General features: G+C 44.1%; 3 protein-coding genes across 5 annotated transcripts; all 3 read left to right on the top strand.

Annotated features, from left to right (window-relative positions):
- The first annotated feature begins 905 nt into the window (after positions 1-905).
- Positions 906-8406, top strand: atf6b (activating transcription factor 6 beta). 2 transcript variants are annotated; one of them, XM_077506228.1, is made up of 17 exons: positions 906-1213; positions 2315-2403; positions 2476-2557; positions 2634-2690; positions 3246-3307; positions 3376-3499; positions 3579-3728; positions 4190-4305; positions 5123-5317; positions 5399-5481; positions 6066-6242; positions 6319-6432; positions 6888-6987; positions 7052-7122; positions 7188-7287; positions 7358-7442; positions 7924-8406. In XM_077506228.1, the coding sequence occupies exons 1-17, from the start codon at positions 1138-1140 to the stop codon at positions 8181-8183; spliced, it is 1941 nt and encodes a 646-aa protein (XP_077362354.1). In that variant the 5' UTR covers positions 906-1137; the 3' UTR covers positions 8184-8406. The 2 variants fall into 2 exon arrangements, with proteins under 2 accessions (XP_077362354.1, XP_077362356.1); XM_077506230.1 differs by having other exon boundaries at positions 907-1213; positions 7055-7122.
- Positions 8407-8726: 320 nt separating this feature from the next.
- On the top strand, positions 8727-11939 carry cenpa (histone H3-like centromeric protein A). 2 transcript variants are annotated; one of them, XM_077506239.1, is made up of 5 exons: positions 8727-9058; positions 10067-10222; positions 10298-10425; positions 10495-10569; positions 11644-11939. In XM_077506239.1, exons 2-5 carry the CDS (start codon positions 10087-10089, stop codon positions 11770-11772), a joined length of 468 nt encoding a protein of 155 aa, XP_077362365.1. In that variant the 5' UTR covers positions 8727-9058; positions 10067-10086; the 3' UTR covers positions 11773-11939. The 2 variants fall into 2 exon arrangements, with proteins under 2 accessions (XP_077362365.1, XP_077362364.1); XM_077506238.1 differs by having other exon boundaries at positions 8750-9143.
- Positions 11940-14452: 2513 nt separating this feature from the next.
- Positions 14453-16179, top strand: qrfp (pyroglutamylated RFamide peptide). Its single transcript, XM_077506244.1, has 2 exons — positions 14453-14502; positions 15767-16179. The coding sequence occupies exon 2, from the start codon at positions 15767-15769 to the stop codon at positions 16115-16117; it is 351 nt and encodes a 116-aa protein (XP_077362370.1). The 5' UTR covers positions 14453-14502; the 3' UTR covers positions 16118-16179.
- Positions 16180-16265: the final 86 nt, after the last annotated feature.

The following is a 16265-nucleotide window of genomic DNA, read 5'->3' as shown; positions in this document are numbered from 1 at the left end:
TTTTGCTTAATGACTTTATTATTATCATTATTGTCGTCGTTATTACATAACGAGCACCCGACTACCGCGTTTTATTTTGCCGAGTTCAAGTTGAAATGTTCAACCCGCTGACCTGTTTATATGACTTGACTAACTCATACACGCCAGTGCAAGCCGTCAAAGTCACGGGGCGGCCATCTTGTTACTCCACCTCACTATGGTATGCAGACAGACAGACAGACAGACAGACAGCTCCTGGGCAGGGTTGTGGGTTTGTTTCACTATTTTTTAACAAGTTAACACAACAAAACAAACAAGTGGACCGTTTTGAAGACCCCCTTTTTCTTTTATCGCTCACTTCCTTAGACACCAATATTAGGTTTGGCAGAGCCATCTTTTGTTGAATTACACTTAGAATTCTTTCTTGAAAATATAAATATACTCTTGTTTATGTTTACTAAATTTAAAACACCATAAATCATACTGACTCTATGAAGTACTGTCTGAAATGTTGTCCATTTTGGATCCTGTAAATGTATAGGACGGTATGGCGAGAAAGGTTTCTTGGGAGGAGCAATATGGCGCCCTCGCCACCTCAAAAGGCTTCGCCGATTGGCTATCCAGAATATATAGACCAGTGCAATGGTAAAACCAAATAATCACATTCTGGAGTCTCCATTTTCACGGTCACGCAATTTGTACGCTTTTATTTTTGTTATTTGATTCAAAAACTACTTTCTGGATGTTTGGACGGGAAGAGCACGTTAGGAAAACGTGACGGTCCTTTGGTCGGACGCCATTGGCTGTCAAAAGTGTCAGTTTACAAGGAGCCGGAAGCTCGAACGTCATTGGTGAGTCGTTGCTGTCAATCAAAAGCGATACATTCCTATTGGCTGCGACGTCATCCGTAACCTTCGGCCCATAAGCGCCGAGTGGGCGGAGCTTCCCGTGGCGGACATTTCCTCGTTGCTTTCACGCAGGCGAGCATCGAAACGAGCGGCGAAGAAAACGCCAGAAAATTTGCAAGGAAGCTTCGGCGTGCGTCGAAAATGGAAAGTTGGTGAAATTGTGAGACGACGAGCTGAGATGAAAGAGAGGTGGCGCGCCCGCAACAAACTCGCGTTTAAATCATTATAAGGCGAAGAGCTGCCGGTGGCGATGAGTCTGGACGTGTTGTGCGATTCGGACGTCGGCCGATTCTTTGCCGATAATCTGCTCACAAGCGAAGATTGGGGTGAGTCGACACTCGACCACATCACATTTGTGTTATTTGAACCACCCGTCCGACCCCGCCCCTCTCCCACTCCGGTGACGTCAAAAATGTGCGTTTTTCATCGTCACTGACATTATCAGACGTGTGTTTGTATAAGTGTATTTAAAAAAATTAATAAAATAAGACATTATCAGTCGTTGTTGACCCGCGATACCTTTATTGTGACGTCACGGATGTGTTGCACCTGGTCTCGTGCTTCCTCATGCCCTCAACCCGGATATGGCCACTTGATTAGGTACACTTGACGTTTCCAAATGTTCCCAGAGGACTAAAACTAACGAAAAAACTCAAATTCAACAAACAACTTCGTGAACGAAATACAGTAAAAACGACAACTAACTGAAAGTACATTTTATGTTTACAAAATTAACTAAAACTAAGCAAAAATGTCTTTCGTTTTAGTGTTTGGTAATGAATTGAATGCATGAGCATTCGGGATGATTTTAAATGCGATTTGAAGTCGGTTTATTTGGATATGAACCGGTGTCGGTGTAAGATGTGATCGGGCTGCCAGATTGTATCTGGGGTCGCCCGCAGATGACGTCACGCTACAGGACTGTCCGTTTACAATTGTTCAAAATAACACATTTTATGGGCTAAAATTGTAAAAACGTCAATAAACCTCAAAATATAAAAGCATGATACTTTAAGAGTCGAAAAAATAATTGATTGCGCCTTTGCGCTTGCAAATCAATCGCAATAACAAAAACCAGTCTTAATGATAATAGGAACACTTTAACTATCAAAAGTGACAATATTTGCCACATCTGAGACAATTATTTTGTGTATACTATTGATCATTTAGTCAATCTATTGTATGATTTATTCAATACATTTTGTGTTCATATTCTTAGCTTTATCTACGTTTTTGCAATTTCAGTCATTTTGTTACATCAATGACAGCTTGAATATTTTCTTTCCAATGTTTGACGCCATTTCCTGTCGCGGGACGCAAGAAGTGACGTCATCTGGCAGCAGCCAATAGAAAAGCACCTTCAGATGACGTCGCTCTCGTGGTGCTTTTTGAAATATTGTGCACAAACGTGCGTGCGTGCGTTTCAGATGCGTGCTTGTACCGCTGCGACGGCGCGTCGGACGGCGCGTCGGACGGCGACCAGCACGTGGGCCTGGCGTCCAAGTACGACACGTTGGTACGTCCGTCCTCGGGTTTTTCGGCACACGCCCACAAGTGACTTCCTGTTTTGACCTGTCCCGTCTGCCAGTTGGGCGACGAGCTGGCGCTGACGCTCGACGGCGACGCCTCCTTGTCTCCGTGGCGACACGTGCACGACGACCTGCTCGCGGGTGAGTTCGCTTCGTTTGTCGCGTGTGCGCCGTGTTGACAAAACCAAAGCAAACCAAATGTGTTGTTTGGTGGCAGGTGGCGCCGTCGCGCACGGGAACGTCCAAAGCGATGCGGCCGAGCCAATGGAGTCGCGTAAGTTCTTCCGGATTGGGTCGCGATTGTCATGGCAACACGTCTGCGATTGGATTCCGATTCGATTTTCCATTCCAAAGGATTTGATTGATGATGATTTGTGCTTCATTTTCTAGATGAGCAAATAATTGTCATGATCGACTCCAGCCTGACTTGCTCATGCACTTTTAGCCCTTATTTTATCCCTCAAAAGAATTGACTATTCATACAAAAATGTTTGAGGAATGTATACAAAGAAGTACAGCATATTTAAAAAGATTTGAAAAAAAAAAATCAACTATAATTGGCATAATCTGATGTGATGTTTTCCTTCTACTCTAACTCAAATGTGTATCAGAAGGAACGGAAGCACACTGCCCCTCAGTGGCCAAATCGGGTACAACATGAACAATGTTCCCAGTACATAAACAAGGGCAAGACGTTGAAATAAAATCGATTTTAGGACATCAATAATCAATTCTGAGTTGTACTGAATGAGAATTGTGATTCTTAAGAGAATCTATTTATTTTTGTTTTGTGTGCACATCCCGCGTTGCCATGACAACACGCGCATAGTGTTCCAGGTGAAAGCCGAGCCGGCGTCTCCCGTGTCGTCAGGCGAGGCGGAGCAGTCTCAGGTGGGTGCGGCGACCTTTTGCCGTCCGTCGGTCGGTCGGTCGGTCGGTCTCACTCGCGCTCTTTTCAGCTTGCGGCGAAAGGCGAGAACCCGCCCACGCCTCCGTGCGCGTGCGGCGACGTGATGTCCCCGCCGCTGGAGGCGCCGACGCTGACGCGAACGGTGGCGGCGCCCGTCCAAGCGCGGCCGACAGGTGCCGTCGATGACGTCATCCCCAGACGTGACGTCGTCGTGGCTGGTGAACGAATGAGGAATGTTGTTTGTTGACGCAGCGACGGCGAAGACGACCACGACGGCCATCCTGGCCGCCAAGCCGGCGCTGCAGCCCCGCCCCCTGTGCCTGGCCGCCATGCCCGTCGCCCGGACGCCCGCCAAGCCCCTCCTCCTGCGAGGACTTCCCGCCGCCGAGCCGGCGAGACCCGGTGAGAAAAAACAAGATGATGATGACAAGCCGTTTCCTGCAAAAGTCATCACACCCCTCACCCCATGTACTTTCAGTTACAGTTTTGAAAAGGCATGTTCCTTTTTCTTTTATTTCATTATTTTATTGAAAAAAAAAAATGTATATATATAAAAAAATATATATATATTTATTTTATTTATTTAACCATTTTTTTATTTTAGTTTACATTTTTTGGTTAGTTTTGTAAACATAAAATATAGTTTCAGTTTGATTTCATGTTAGTTTATATAATTATTTTATTTATTGAACATTTTTTTGTGTTTTTTTTTTGCTAGTGTTGTAAACATCAAATGTAGTTTTTTCAAAAGCATTTTTGTTTTTATTTGATTTCGTCAATGAAAATTGATTGAGAATTTTTTTGGACTCAACTAACCTTGAACGCGAAGAGTCCAAAGTTGAGTTGTTTTTGTCTCCCCCCAGTGGTGTGCCTGACGTCGGCCCCCGCCGTGGTCAAGATGGAGCCGGTCTCGCCCGCCGCCAAGCCCATCGTCCCGGCAACCGCCACCTTACCCGGCAACGGCTGCAACCACGTCGACGTGAGTTTTCCGGATGCGTTTGCCCGTCGCTCAAGTCAGATTTGTTTGCCTTCACTGATTCCGTTTTATCACCTTGGCAATATCTTCGTTGAATACAACCGACATCGTTTCGAAACATTTCCAAGACCTTCAAACAAAAACAAACGTCGCGAAATCCAGAAATAAAATGAAATGTTGAGCCACAGCGTTGCTCCATATTTAGCAAGGTGCGTGAGCACACTCTAGTGGATGAAAACGGTCATGTTTTACGATGGCGTAAAACAATAGTTCATGAAATAATAAACGTATCTCATCAAGTATTTCTTTACATTAATTGATATTCAATTCATTAAATTCAATTGTAAAATTATTATAACAATAAATAAGAATAAGAATAATTTATAGAATTTTAGTTTTATATATAATTCAATAACAGTTTGATTTTTATAATAATAATGATAACGTATTTGTTTAAATTTAATCCGTTTAAATTTTATAATAATAATAATTGATCAAATGTTAATTTTATACAATTGTAATTTTATAATGAATTAGTAAATGAAATAAAATGAATAAAACAAATGTTCCTCGGGGGTAAAAAATGGATCAAACATTTTCTATTTCTCAATGAAAAAACCCCAAAAGCAATTCAATGATGCAGCTACCGTCTTGTTATTGTTTGTTATGATCTGACATTTTCGACAAGTATCGATATGGGTTTGGTGGCCCACCGCGGATGGTCGACGTGGCTTGCCTGCAGTTTCCGTCCAAAGAAAAGGTGATGAGAAAGCAAGAAGAATGATGCGATGGCCATTTTTTCTTTGGTTTTCCATGTCAGCTGAAAGTGCTGAAGCGCCAGCAGCGGATGATCAAGAACCGCGAGTCGGCGTGCCAGTCGCGCAAGAAGAAGAAGGAGTACGTGCACAGCCTGGAGACGCAAGTGCGGGAGGCCCAGCGGGAGATCCTGCGCCTGCGCCGCGAGAACCAGCAGCTGCGACGCCGGCTGGAGGAGGAGGCGGCGCCGCGCTTGCAGGTAACCCCGCCCCCGTGACGTCATCGCCCCTTCTCACCTTTCGCCTGAAAGCCACGTGGCTTCCCCTCGTCTGCGGCGCAGGGCGGCGAGTCTGCCGGCAGCAAGCGCGCCGTCTGCGTCATGGCCGTCCTGCTCTTCGTCACCGTCACCTTCGGACCCGTCAGGTAAACGCAAAAGTCCGAAGGCCACTTTTGCTTTTCGCGACGACTTTCATTTCATTCCTTTTTCTGCTAGTTGCTTAGTTTGAGTTTTTTTTTTTTTATGTTTATTATTACTTCTGCACAATATAAAAAAAAAAACTCATCTTTTGGTTATTATTAATGTATGAGTAATAAATGCATTTATATTATAAATGATATGATATCTTTTTAGATGTAATACATTTGTATAATTAATAATATATATTTTATGATATTATTTATAATGAAATGTATTGATACTTCATTATTTTATTAAAAAAAAAATATATATTTTTTATTACTTACTTTTATTGCTTTTTATTTCCTTTTGTATTTATTTTTTTGGATATCATTTTCAAATAATATTTTTAATATCCTCATTTTTTATATGTCATTTATATATTAAGGACATTTGTGCTCTCGTTAGTTTTGGAAACATCAAATGTAGTTTGAGTTTGAAAAGCATTTTTGTTTTTATTTGATGATGTTAACGAAATAGTTGTTTTGAATTTGAGGGTTTTTTGCTGTTGTTGGTTTGAGTTGTGTAAATTGACGGTGCCTGCCGGCAGCATCTTGGACAGGAAGTGGCCGTCGGGCTTCGGCGACCGTTTGGCCAGGCCGTTTACGAGTCGCCGCCTGCTGGAGATGCAAACGGCGCCGCCGCCGCCGCGTGGCCAGGAAGTGGCCGTGACGACCGCCCGCGACCACGGCCGGACGGAAACCTTTGCGGCAGAATTGGCCTTCAGGTGCTGATGCTCACGCACGCGCACGCTCGACCTTTGACCCGCCGCTACACCGGTCCGATTTTGACCTTTGGCGCAGGAACGCCAGCTCGGCGTTGAGCGCGGCCAAGGAGGAGAGCGACTTGCTGCAGCGCCTGGAACGATACTTTAGCCACGCCCACTGCCCGCAGTTCAACCGCTCCGAGTCGCTCAGGTCGGCCATCTTGTTTACGTCAATTCAAAATCCACATTCATTCAAAAAAGAAAGAAATACAAAATTCCTGTTAATATCGATACATTTTTTGTTGATGATGTTTTTTCCTTTTGATGTGATTTTGACTTTATTAGAAATGCGATTTCATTCATGATATGTTCTTTCTTCATTTTTTCCCATTAAAAGTCTCTATTTTTTTATTGACTTATTAGTACAGCGCATTAGATATATTTGAGCTTATTATGAATGCCTTTTCATTCATCATTTGTTTTTAATTTACAAGTAAAGGACAGTTCTAACTTAACATGAATCCGACTATTGACAGTTTTTGTTTATTAAAAGTAAAATAAAGACTAAACTTGCTCAATTTCTAGTTGACTGAAAATGGACTAAATAAAAAGTAACAAGTGGGATTGAAAATGGCCGACCAAATGAACAGGACTGTCGTTTCCCAGACTGGCGGCAGAACTTCGCGGTTGGGCTCAGCGCCATCACATCAACCACAAGAAGCCCGGCGGGAGAGCCAAGATGGCCAAGAAGGCCAAGATGGCGCAGGTGGGTGTCACTTCCTGTTTTGCCCGACGCGTCACATTCCGACGCTAACGTGCGTGCGCGGCAGCAGCGGGCCCAGCTGAGGAAGAGCAACGTGTCGCGCTACCTCCCCATCCAGACGCACCGATCCATCGAAAGGTGAGGAGACGGCGAGCGCGCCCGTCGTCTCGCTCGTCCGTCACGCTCGTCTGACTCTTGTGCAGTCAGCTGCAGGTGCTTCCCGGGCCCGAGCTCACCTACGGCGACTTCCTGGACGCCATCGACCGGCGCGAGGACACCTTCTACGTGGTGTCCTTCAGACGGGTGCGTTGAAGACGGCGCTCGCTCGCCCGCTCGCCCGCTTTCTCACCTTTACTGGCGTTGGCCCCCGCAGGACCACCTGCTGCTGCCCGCCATCAGCCACAACAAGACGCGCCGGCCCAAGATGTCGCTCGTCATGCCCGCCATGTCGGTCAACGGTAAGCCCGGCCGCTCAATGTGCCATTGCATCCAAATTTCAATTAGGACAAAAGCAGCAGCATCCAAAAAAAAAAAAAAAAATGCTTTTCATAAATACATAATAAATCAAATAAATATATATTATATATCGATGATCGTCCTACTGCACAGTTCACATGGTGTGCTCAATCAATAAATATTATTCAAAATACATATTAAGACACGTGTTGGCCAACGTGAGGAAAATTGGTTTGGAAATGGGCAAGTAAAAAAAAAAGAAAAAAAAAAGCCTTTTGACGGGAAAGTTGCCCCTCCCAACATGGCCGCCATGTCGGCACATTATATATGGCTAAAAGTTGACCTTTTGTCTCCCAAATGTGCGTCTTTATTTTAGTTTAGAATTTTTTTTGACAAACCAATTCCTTGTCCTTGAAAATAATTTCCAATCAATGCGTTGTTTGTGACTGCGATGCGTTCTGAAGAAATGTCAAATGTTTGCAGAGAGCGTGTACAACGCGTCGCACGGCTACGAGCTGATGATGCAGGTGGACTGCGAGGTGATGAACACGCGCACCGTCCCCATCAAGTCGTCCGCCGTCCCCCCGTCCCTGCGGGACCCGCCCCCGACGTCGCCGTCGCCGTCACCGCCGCACGCCGCCAACCACACGGCCCTGCGAGGGCGCCACCAGCATCACCCGCCGTCCGCGCGCCCCCGCGCCCGTGCACAATATCTCCTCAGCCAGATGGAGGAGGGCGTGTGACGGACGCCGGATGGGGGCGGGGTTTCTACTTTTATTTCATGTTTGTACAGTGACATGTAAATATTCCTTTTTTGTTGTTTGTTTTGTTTTTTAGCCTCTTTGCATTTTGACTTTTGAAAGAAAAGTGTCTGTGTTGTTTTTGTGTTTAGCTATGGATGACCGTGTTGATCACTTCCTGTTTGTTCATTAGTTTCATTAAAGGTTGAGCGCCCCCTGCTGGCGACCTTGCGTCTTATTGGACCAGGAAGAGAAAAGAGAGAGGGGAAAAAAAAAAAAAGAGACGTTTGTTGGGAGGAGCAATATGGCGGCCTCAAAAGTCTTCAGTCGCCATACAGACGCAATCAAAAGTGTCCTGCATTGCGACGTCACCAACATTAGGTGGCAGCAGTCAACAAAACATTGGATGTTTAAGTGTCACATTTTGACCACGACGAAGCGTTCGCACTGAATTAAAAATGTATGTCAATTGTAATTGTTTCTGTGGTTATCACATGAATACGTGTTTCTGGTATTAGCTGTTGGAATATTTGATTTGGAAGTTGGATTTATTGTTTTTGTGGTTGGCTGTTAGAGCCGCTGTCGGTGTTTGGAGCGCGGCGTCACTTCCGGTGGCGGCGTCACTTCCGGTGGCGGTGCCTGCTGATTGGCTGTTGGAGCCGTTGTTCAGTGGTTGGAGCGCGGCGTCACTGCCCGCCGATTGGTCGAAGGCCGAGCGAAGCACGTTTGAATTTGGACCGGCTTCCCCTTTAGCGCTTGTCTTGCTTGTGGAAGTTTCTTTTTGCTAACTTTGTTTGGTACTTTACGACCATACGACGTTGAAGATCCACCGCAAACGACTACGAGCTGAGAGAACGCCAAGACGAGGGAAAAAAAAGGCGAGTTGAAAACACGAAGCTAACGTGCTAGCCTGTCTGCGACATCAAAGAATCTGCGTGTTGTTTGTCAGTTACATCAAGGAAGGTGAGTAAATGAAGCGACGATCCGGCAAGAGACACATTCCATTGATTATGTGAATCAGTCCACAATTGTCAATATGGGACTGCTCCATTGGAATTGACGATGCGGATAGTCGGAAGTTGGAAATATCCGAGTTGTTCGTTTCCCCAGTTCCGACCTGAAAGCGGTCGAGGCGAAAATAAACAACCAAAATGGCGGATAGTGGTCAATTGTTGTTGTTTTTTTTGGTTCTTAAAACTTAGTTTTGACCTCCAGCAAACTTAGTTTCTATCTGAACTGTATGGAATGCTTGTGACATAAGATCAAGAACAATAAATGAAGCAAAATTACGAGCAGTTAAGTTTGCTGGAGGTCAAAAAATGAGTTTTAAGAACCAAAATAAAAAACAACAAATGGACCACTATCCGCCATTTTGGTCATTTTGGAACGCTTTCAGGTCGGAACTGGGGAAAAAACCCAACTCTGACATATCTAACTTCCGAACATCCTCCAATGCAGCATGAGTGGCAACGTAAGATGGCCGCCGGCAGACTGGTGTGGTCCAAAGATCTGGCTACTAGTTCCTTCTTTTGTCTTGACTAATAAGACATTTCAGTTCACTCGTCGATTTAACTGCTGCAAAAACTGCTCGTTGACAACGTGACACTAGTACCAGGACGTTAGCTAGTGCAATTTGATCATGTCACTAGTAGTACGTAATTGTCAACTAGTGATCACTTTTGCCTCATCAGTTGCTCTACTAGTGCACTGATTTGTTTGTCGTGCTTTGCGAGGGTCGAATAGTGTGTACTAGTAGCACATGGCATAAATAGCCTTTGCTGCAAACGAAACAAAATGTTTGATACCTGTTGATGATGTCACGGGCGTGTCACATGACCGCGATGTGATGTTATGATTTCATGTATTTGTTTTTTTTGGGTGCTAAGGTTTGTGTCCCGCACGCATCATGCCCCGCAACTCCTCGTCCAGCCGGCGGAAGGTCAGCAACCCGCGCCGCCGCCCACCGCTGCCGGCCCCGCCCCCCACCGGAACCCCCCGCCGCCCGCCGCCGGCCTCGCCCCAAGCGGGCCCGTCCGGGATCGGTGAGTGCGACGCGCCGGCGCCGTCCCCTTGTCTTTTCTCTGAAGGCTTGATTTATTTTTGGGTCTCTTCTCCAGGGCGGCCGCCCGCCGCCACGCCCCCCAGGAGGCGCCGGTACCGCCCGGGGACCAAAGCGCTGATGGAGATCCGCAAGTTCCAGAAGAGCACCGAGCTCCTCCTCAGGAAGGCGCCCTTCTCTCGACTGGTGAGCCCGTTAGCGTGTTAGCATGTTAGCTTGTTAGCGTGCCGCCGTAACACGCCCCCACGCACGCAGGTCCGCGAGGAGTGCCAGTTTTTGGGCAGAGGCGCCTACAGGTGGGAGGTCCTGGCTCTGATGGCGCTTCAAGAGGTAAGGCCGCCTCGCCGGGGTCGAAAGGTCGCGTTCGGTATTTGTGAAAGTCTCCTTCATTTCTGTCTTCACGACTGCCACAAACTTTTTTTACAAATTGGGACGTTAGTGCTGTCAACCATCGAATATTTTTACAATCCATTCATCAGATTCATTTGAATTTTGTCTTAAAGTCCATTACAAATTCATTTTCCCTAATTACTGCTTATTAGCCAGTGATTGCTGGTAATTTTGTACTTTGTATTTGTATAGTGATTGTAAAAAAAAAAAAGGGGGGGGGGGGGTGATGTTCCCGCTTCGTTCATTTTTTTTCCAAAATAAACCGAATATAATCAGTAAGGACTACAGAAATCAATCAGCAATTACTGTTGATAAGCTGAAGTCAGAGCATTTGGACAATTTTTCATCCAAAAAAATGGCTCCAAACAATTAGTTGATTATTAAAATAGTTGTCGATTCATTTGATAATCGATTATTTTTGACAAAGTATTATTTGACTCGTTAAAACCATGTCTCTGCTTTGCTCTTGTTTATGGCCCCGACCGATTAATCGGCCACCGATTTATAATTGGCCTTCAAACATCGGCCAAAACAATCAGCCAATTGGGTCAAATGACCGATTATTTTCCCCCTTAAAAGGTCATTGAAGAAAGCGAAGTTTCCGACGCTGTCAAAGTATCCTGAATGCACCATTTTGCTTGCGTTAGCGTATGTAATTGTGTTGTCCGAATAAGTGTTCTTGAAGTTGTTTAATGACACCGCGCTTGGAGAATTCACTGTCAAACTAAATACACATCATTCCGAATGACATCCACCTGTATTTCAATCCAAAACGTGCTTTGTCATTTGTTTTGAAACATTGCTAGCCTTGCGCAAACAGGAAGTTAGCATACGCTAACAGGACACAAAGACCCAAATTGTTCCCAATGCGAGAAAACCGATCGAATTCAATGGCAACTTTCTTCTGTACTGACTTGGTGTGTACACCGATGGCTGCACGGCACCACACTGCCCCCAAGAGGCCAAAACGAACAGGAACACTCAGTATTTCTTTCTTTCGGTTTGGTTTTGCAGGCGGCCGAGGCCTTCCTGGTGTGCCTGTTCTCGGACGCCAACCTGTGCGCCATCCACGCCAAGCGGGTCACGCTGTTCCCCCGCGACCTCCAGCTGGCCCGACGCCTGCGCGGCCCCGACGACATGTGAGCCAGCAAGATGGCCGTCGCTCCAGGTGATGACGCAAGCACCTTTCCTCGACCCCCCCACGAATCCTGTGTACATACAACTTGTTTATATAGCCGCCATGTTTTGTTTTGTGTGTGTGTTTGATAAATAAAGTTAGGCGATGACGAGCAAAGTGGCTCCTCCCTTGGCCCCGCCCACATTTTGTAACCTTGCCTTCAAGATGAATTCTGGCGCTATTTGCGAGACGTATTTTGAATCTGGTAAAGACGTTGGCGGTAACGATTCTCCAAGACGGCATTTTTCATCCGTTGCCTTGATTGGTCAAAATAAAAGATGCCGCATCGTCCAATCAGCTCCAAGTATTGTACAGCAAACAGTTTTGATCACAAAATGAAAACTGAAAGTAAGAATTCTGGCAAAAAATGTCCTTCATTTTAGTCTTTGGTCATTCATTTCATGCGCGACGAGCCTTTGAAGTCATTAAAATGTTATTTAATTCATCATTTTAAATTGATGTTGATATTAACCGATATGAATGACGTTTGAAAGTGTCTCACAAAAGTGATGTCATCTCGCAGCAGCCAATAGGAAATCACCAAAAGATGACTTCTTTTTTTGTTTTTAATATTGCGCAAGTAAAAGACATTTAAAAAAACAAACTCAAACTAAGCATTTATGAAATAAGTCAAACAAATAAAAATGAACAAAACCACCCTGAAAACTAATTAAAACACAAAGAAAACGCTAATAATGTTGTAAACCACCAAAATGGCGGATTAGTAGGGATGTACCGATATCCAAACCTTATTGTAAAAATCTGAAAAGATATCAATCTAATCATCTTGACACAAGCATATTCTTTGTCTGTCGATTGGACTGGAAACGTCGAAGGGCCAAAACATGCCTTGTGAGAATGCAGCTTCAAAAAGTAGCCAGCATTGTTTTGGAACAGATGTGCTGCTTTTAATGTCGATTGAATCTTGCCGTCTTCCGAGTAACGTCGCAGTCGATGGGCCGACTTTTCCTTCTCGAGTGTTTGTTTCCGTTTCAAGTGGACGGATGATTGCGCGTTTGCCCAATCAGCAACCTGCCTGAAGGGTCACCTTCGCTCGCTTCTCGTCCGCAAAATGGATTCCAAGCCTGGGAAACGTCCGAGGGTCACGATTGAGCGATATCGCCATCAATTGCGATACTTTACATTCGCGTTACGCCTGCGCGGGTATCATGAGAAGGTCCGGACACTCCAACGGCCCCACTAGGGGGAGCTCCTCATCAGACTGGCGGGGAAATGGACGCAAGTCTTCAGGCGAACAAGACTCATCAGCTTACTTTTAGTTTGATTGATATTATATAGATTTATATATCCCCACAACCCTTGTGTGGAGTAAGCGCTTCAGAAAATGGATATTTTTATATATCTGATTATTATATGAATTAGATTTGTATTATTTGATATTTTATTATTATTATTATATTGTTAGTTTTATCGTAGATGATCGTGGATTTCTGACCTGAGCAATATATTGATGTCATATGGTGAGATAATCGTTATGGTGTCTCACATATATGGAATCGTATCTCAAGGTTCTCACCAATTGTAGACGATGGCCGGAATCGGGATTATTTTGTCAATAATTGAAATTACAAACGATTGTTTATTTATTTATTTTTTGGCCTAAAACAAGAAAATGTTTCGGCACTGAAAAATATTAAGCCCAATTTAAAAAATACAATAAATTAAACACCATAATTATGTAAGTTCTTTTTGGACCAAACACAATTGATAATAATACAATTTAGGTTGGGAAAAACTTGAAGTCTGAGTGCAGTAGTATGATTATTTTTTATTTTTATTTTTTTTGGGGGGCACCAAAACAAGAAAATGAAAACTATTAAGACAAAATAATTTGAAACACTATCCACGATGCAAACTCCTTTTGGATGAAACAAAATTGATTCGATGAGTTATTTTACAATTTCAAAAAAGTGCAAATGTCTACATTTGAACAACTCAAAAATGGGTACTTTGTATTTTTTTTACGATTATGCCGATTGTGTAATAATTGAAATTGTCATTCAATTTCATTAATTGCACAGCCCTACCTACCAATTATCACGAGGGATGTAACGATACCGCCGATATCGTGATATTAAAAGTGCCACAATATATCGTCGTGCTCAAAGCAAAACATCTGTTGATTGAAGTCAGGTTGATTTGCATTTGTGCAGTTGTAGCACCCTCTGGTGGATAGTTTTTTTGTTTGTTTGTTTTTTTTTAGTGCAGTTGAATTTCCACAAGGCATGTTTTGGCCCTTCTATGTTTCAAATAAATAATAAGCAATATGCTTGTGGAGGAACTCAATGTGTGTGCGCGCGTTAGCAACTGAGTGCCTCAATATACTTTTTATATCTAATATTTATTATATATATATATATATATTTGTTTTGTTTTGTGGATTGACAAACGAGGACGTGTTCTTCAAAACAGCTCGGTCGCCGTCTTGGAGACGGTTTTAGCGCTGGCGAGCACGCTAATTAGCCGCCGTCTGCTTGCCGGCGCTAATCAAGCTGCTAATTAGCCCTTCCAAGTGCTCGTTAATTGGGAGGTCAGCAAAACGGATCGGAACCGGCCGGCGTGCGTCAGCGGGCCAACGGGGCCACGCCCACCGCTGACCTGAAGTGGGGGAAGCGCCTTTAAAAAGGTCGCCGCCGCGCCCACGCCGGACACTCTGCCGGGCAAAGGTCGTCAAGGTAAGAAGCGTCTCATCATCATCATCATCATCATCGCTTGGTCCTTGTTTTGGCAAGATGAAGAGGATTTAACTTTTCAATCAAATGAAACCCCAATTGAATTGAATTGCCACATCTGAACAAACGCAAATATTTCAAGCCGTTTACTTTTGTTGATGGAAACGATTTGTGGCTTGCAGCTCACAAAAAAAAAAAAAATTGACCGAGCCTCCAAATGTGGCGATCTTGCTTTTGTTTGTTCGTACGTTTGCGTTAAGTTCGTCAACAAAAATAATTTCATCAACGCACAGTTTTCACTGGACAAAAACACGATATGTTTATCCATCCATCCATTTTATATATAATATCATTTTTAAATTAGATTTATTTTCACTTTTAGTCATTTATTTATTTTGAATTTTGGCAGTTTGGGTTCTGCATGCAAAACTACCAAAAATATTTTAAAAAATAAATAAATGAATGACTAAAAGTAAAAAAAAAGATTTTCACTTTTATTCCTTTTTGTATTTATTTAGTTATTTATTTAGTTTGAATTTTGGCAGTTTTTGGTCCTGCATACAAAAACTGCCAAAATATTCTTAAAAATACATAATAATAAGTAAATGAATGACTAAAAATAAAAATGTGTATATTATTCTTTTTATTTCTATTACTTTCTAATGTCAAATCTATGGACGTTTTATTTCATAAACAAATTTTTTTTGTCAAAGCTTGTCTCCGCTAATTTGTAACTGTGATGCTGTCATGTGACACGCCCGCTTGCAAATCAGCAGCTCGGTAAAAAAAAAAAAAAAAAAAGTCAATTCTAGTTATCAGGTAACATTAATCCAACATCTTTCACGTTCCAACAATAACGATAATCCAACCGCTAACTGCATGGAGCCATATTAGCCACTTGTCGATATACTGTCATTGTGCATCAAATTGTTTTTCATCACGTTTTACGTGAAAGTGTTCAACATTATCTGCTGACCAAATGGAAAAATGTATAAATGACTGGCCTGACGAAAACATTGACACTTTTTGTTGACTAAAACTAGATGAATACAATTAGGTTTTCTTGGACTAAAATGTTAGCTTCATAGTTGACTAAAAATGGACGAAAGAAAAACAGAATGAGGTTGACTCATTGTAATAAAACTAACAAGGCGTGATGGAAACATGACGACATTTCAAAATGGCGGATAAAATGAGCACTCGTTGGCGTGCACCTGTCGTTGACTTGTTTCTTGAGCTGAGAATTTCTTTCACTGGCGCGTTTCAGATGAAGGCTCGCGTGGTTCGTCCCGGCGGCGGCTCCCAGCTGGTCCTCCTGTCCATGACTCTCCTGCTGCCGGTCACGCCGCACCCCAGACCTGAACCGCTCTCCGTGGGGCTCCTGCGGCTGCGCTTGCGCTTGCGCTCCTCCTCCTCCCCCTCGGAGGGGGCGTGGCCCGGCGAAGGGGCGGAGCTCCAGAAGCGAGCGAGAGCGGACGGCGGACAGGACGCAGGCGGTGTGGCGGCCGAGGCCCTCACCTCCATCCTGGGCGGCCTCCAGAGCGTCAGCCGAGAGAAAGGCGGCTTTGGCTTCCGCTTCGGCAGGAACCCCCGGCGACGAGGGCGTGGTGGACCCTGACGCCGCCTCAACGGAATCGGATCATTATGTCTCGATATTCCACCATTAAACGCATGAACCGACTTCCTGTGTCATTGAATGAAAAGAAAAGCGACTTCCGGCTGCGCGTCGTCGTGGCTCGTCATCAAGTTGAATGCAGCGTGACAAG

The sequence above is a fragment of the Festucalex cinctus genome, chromosome 19 (assembly GCF_051991245.1).
Source record: "Festucalex cinctus isolate MCC-2025b chromosome 19, RoL_Fcin_1.0, whole genome shotgun sequence".
Taxonomy (NCBI): Eukaryota; Metazoa; Chordata; class Actinopteri; order Syngnathiformes; family Syngnathidae; genus Festucalex; species Festucalex cinctus.
The sequence above is the reverse complement of the archived record's forward strand: the minus strand, read 5'-3'. Positions and strand labels throughout refer to the sequence as shown.

Coding starts and splice junctions, on each gene's coding strand:
- atf6b (XM_077506228.1), top strand. CDS start 1,138: ATGAGTCTGGACGTGTTGTGCGATTCGGACGTCGGCCGATTCTTTGCC. Junction 1,214..2,314: donor GCTCACAAGCGAAGATTGGG/GTGAGTCGACAC, acceptor CGTGCGTTTCAG/ATGCGTGCTTGTACCGCTGC. Junction 2,404..2,475: donor CGTCCAAGTACGACACGTTG/GTACGTCCGTCC, acceptor CCCGTCTGCCAG/TTGGGCGACGAGCTGGCGCT.
- cenpa (XM_077506239.1), top strand. CDS start 10,087: ATGCCCCGCAACTCCTCGTCCAGCCGGCGGAAGGTCAGCAACCCGCGC. Junction 10,426..10,494: donor AGGCGCCCTTCTCTCGACTG/GTGAGCCCGTTA, acceptor CCACGCACGCAG/GTCCGCGAGGAGTGCCAGTT. Junction 10,570..11,643: donor CTCTGATGGCGCTTCAAGAG/GTAAGGCCGCCT, acceptor TTGGTTTTGCAG/GCGGCCGAGGCCTTCCTGGT.
- qrfp (XM_077506244.1), top strand. CDS start 15,767: ATGAAGGCTCGCGTGGTTCGTCCCGGCGGCGGCTCCCAGCTGGTCCTC.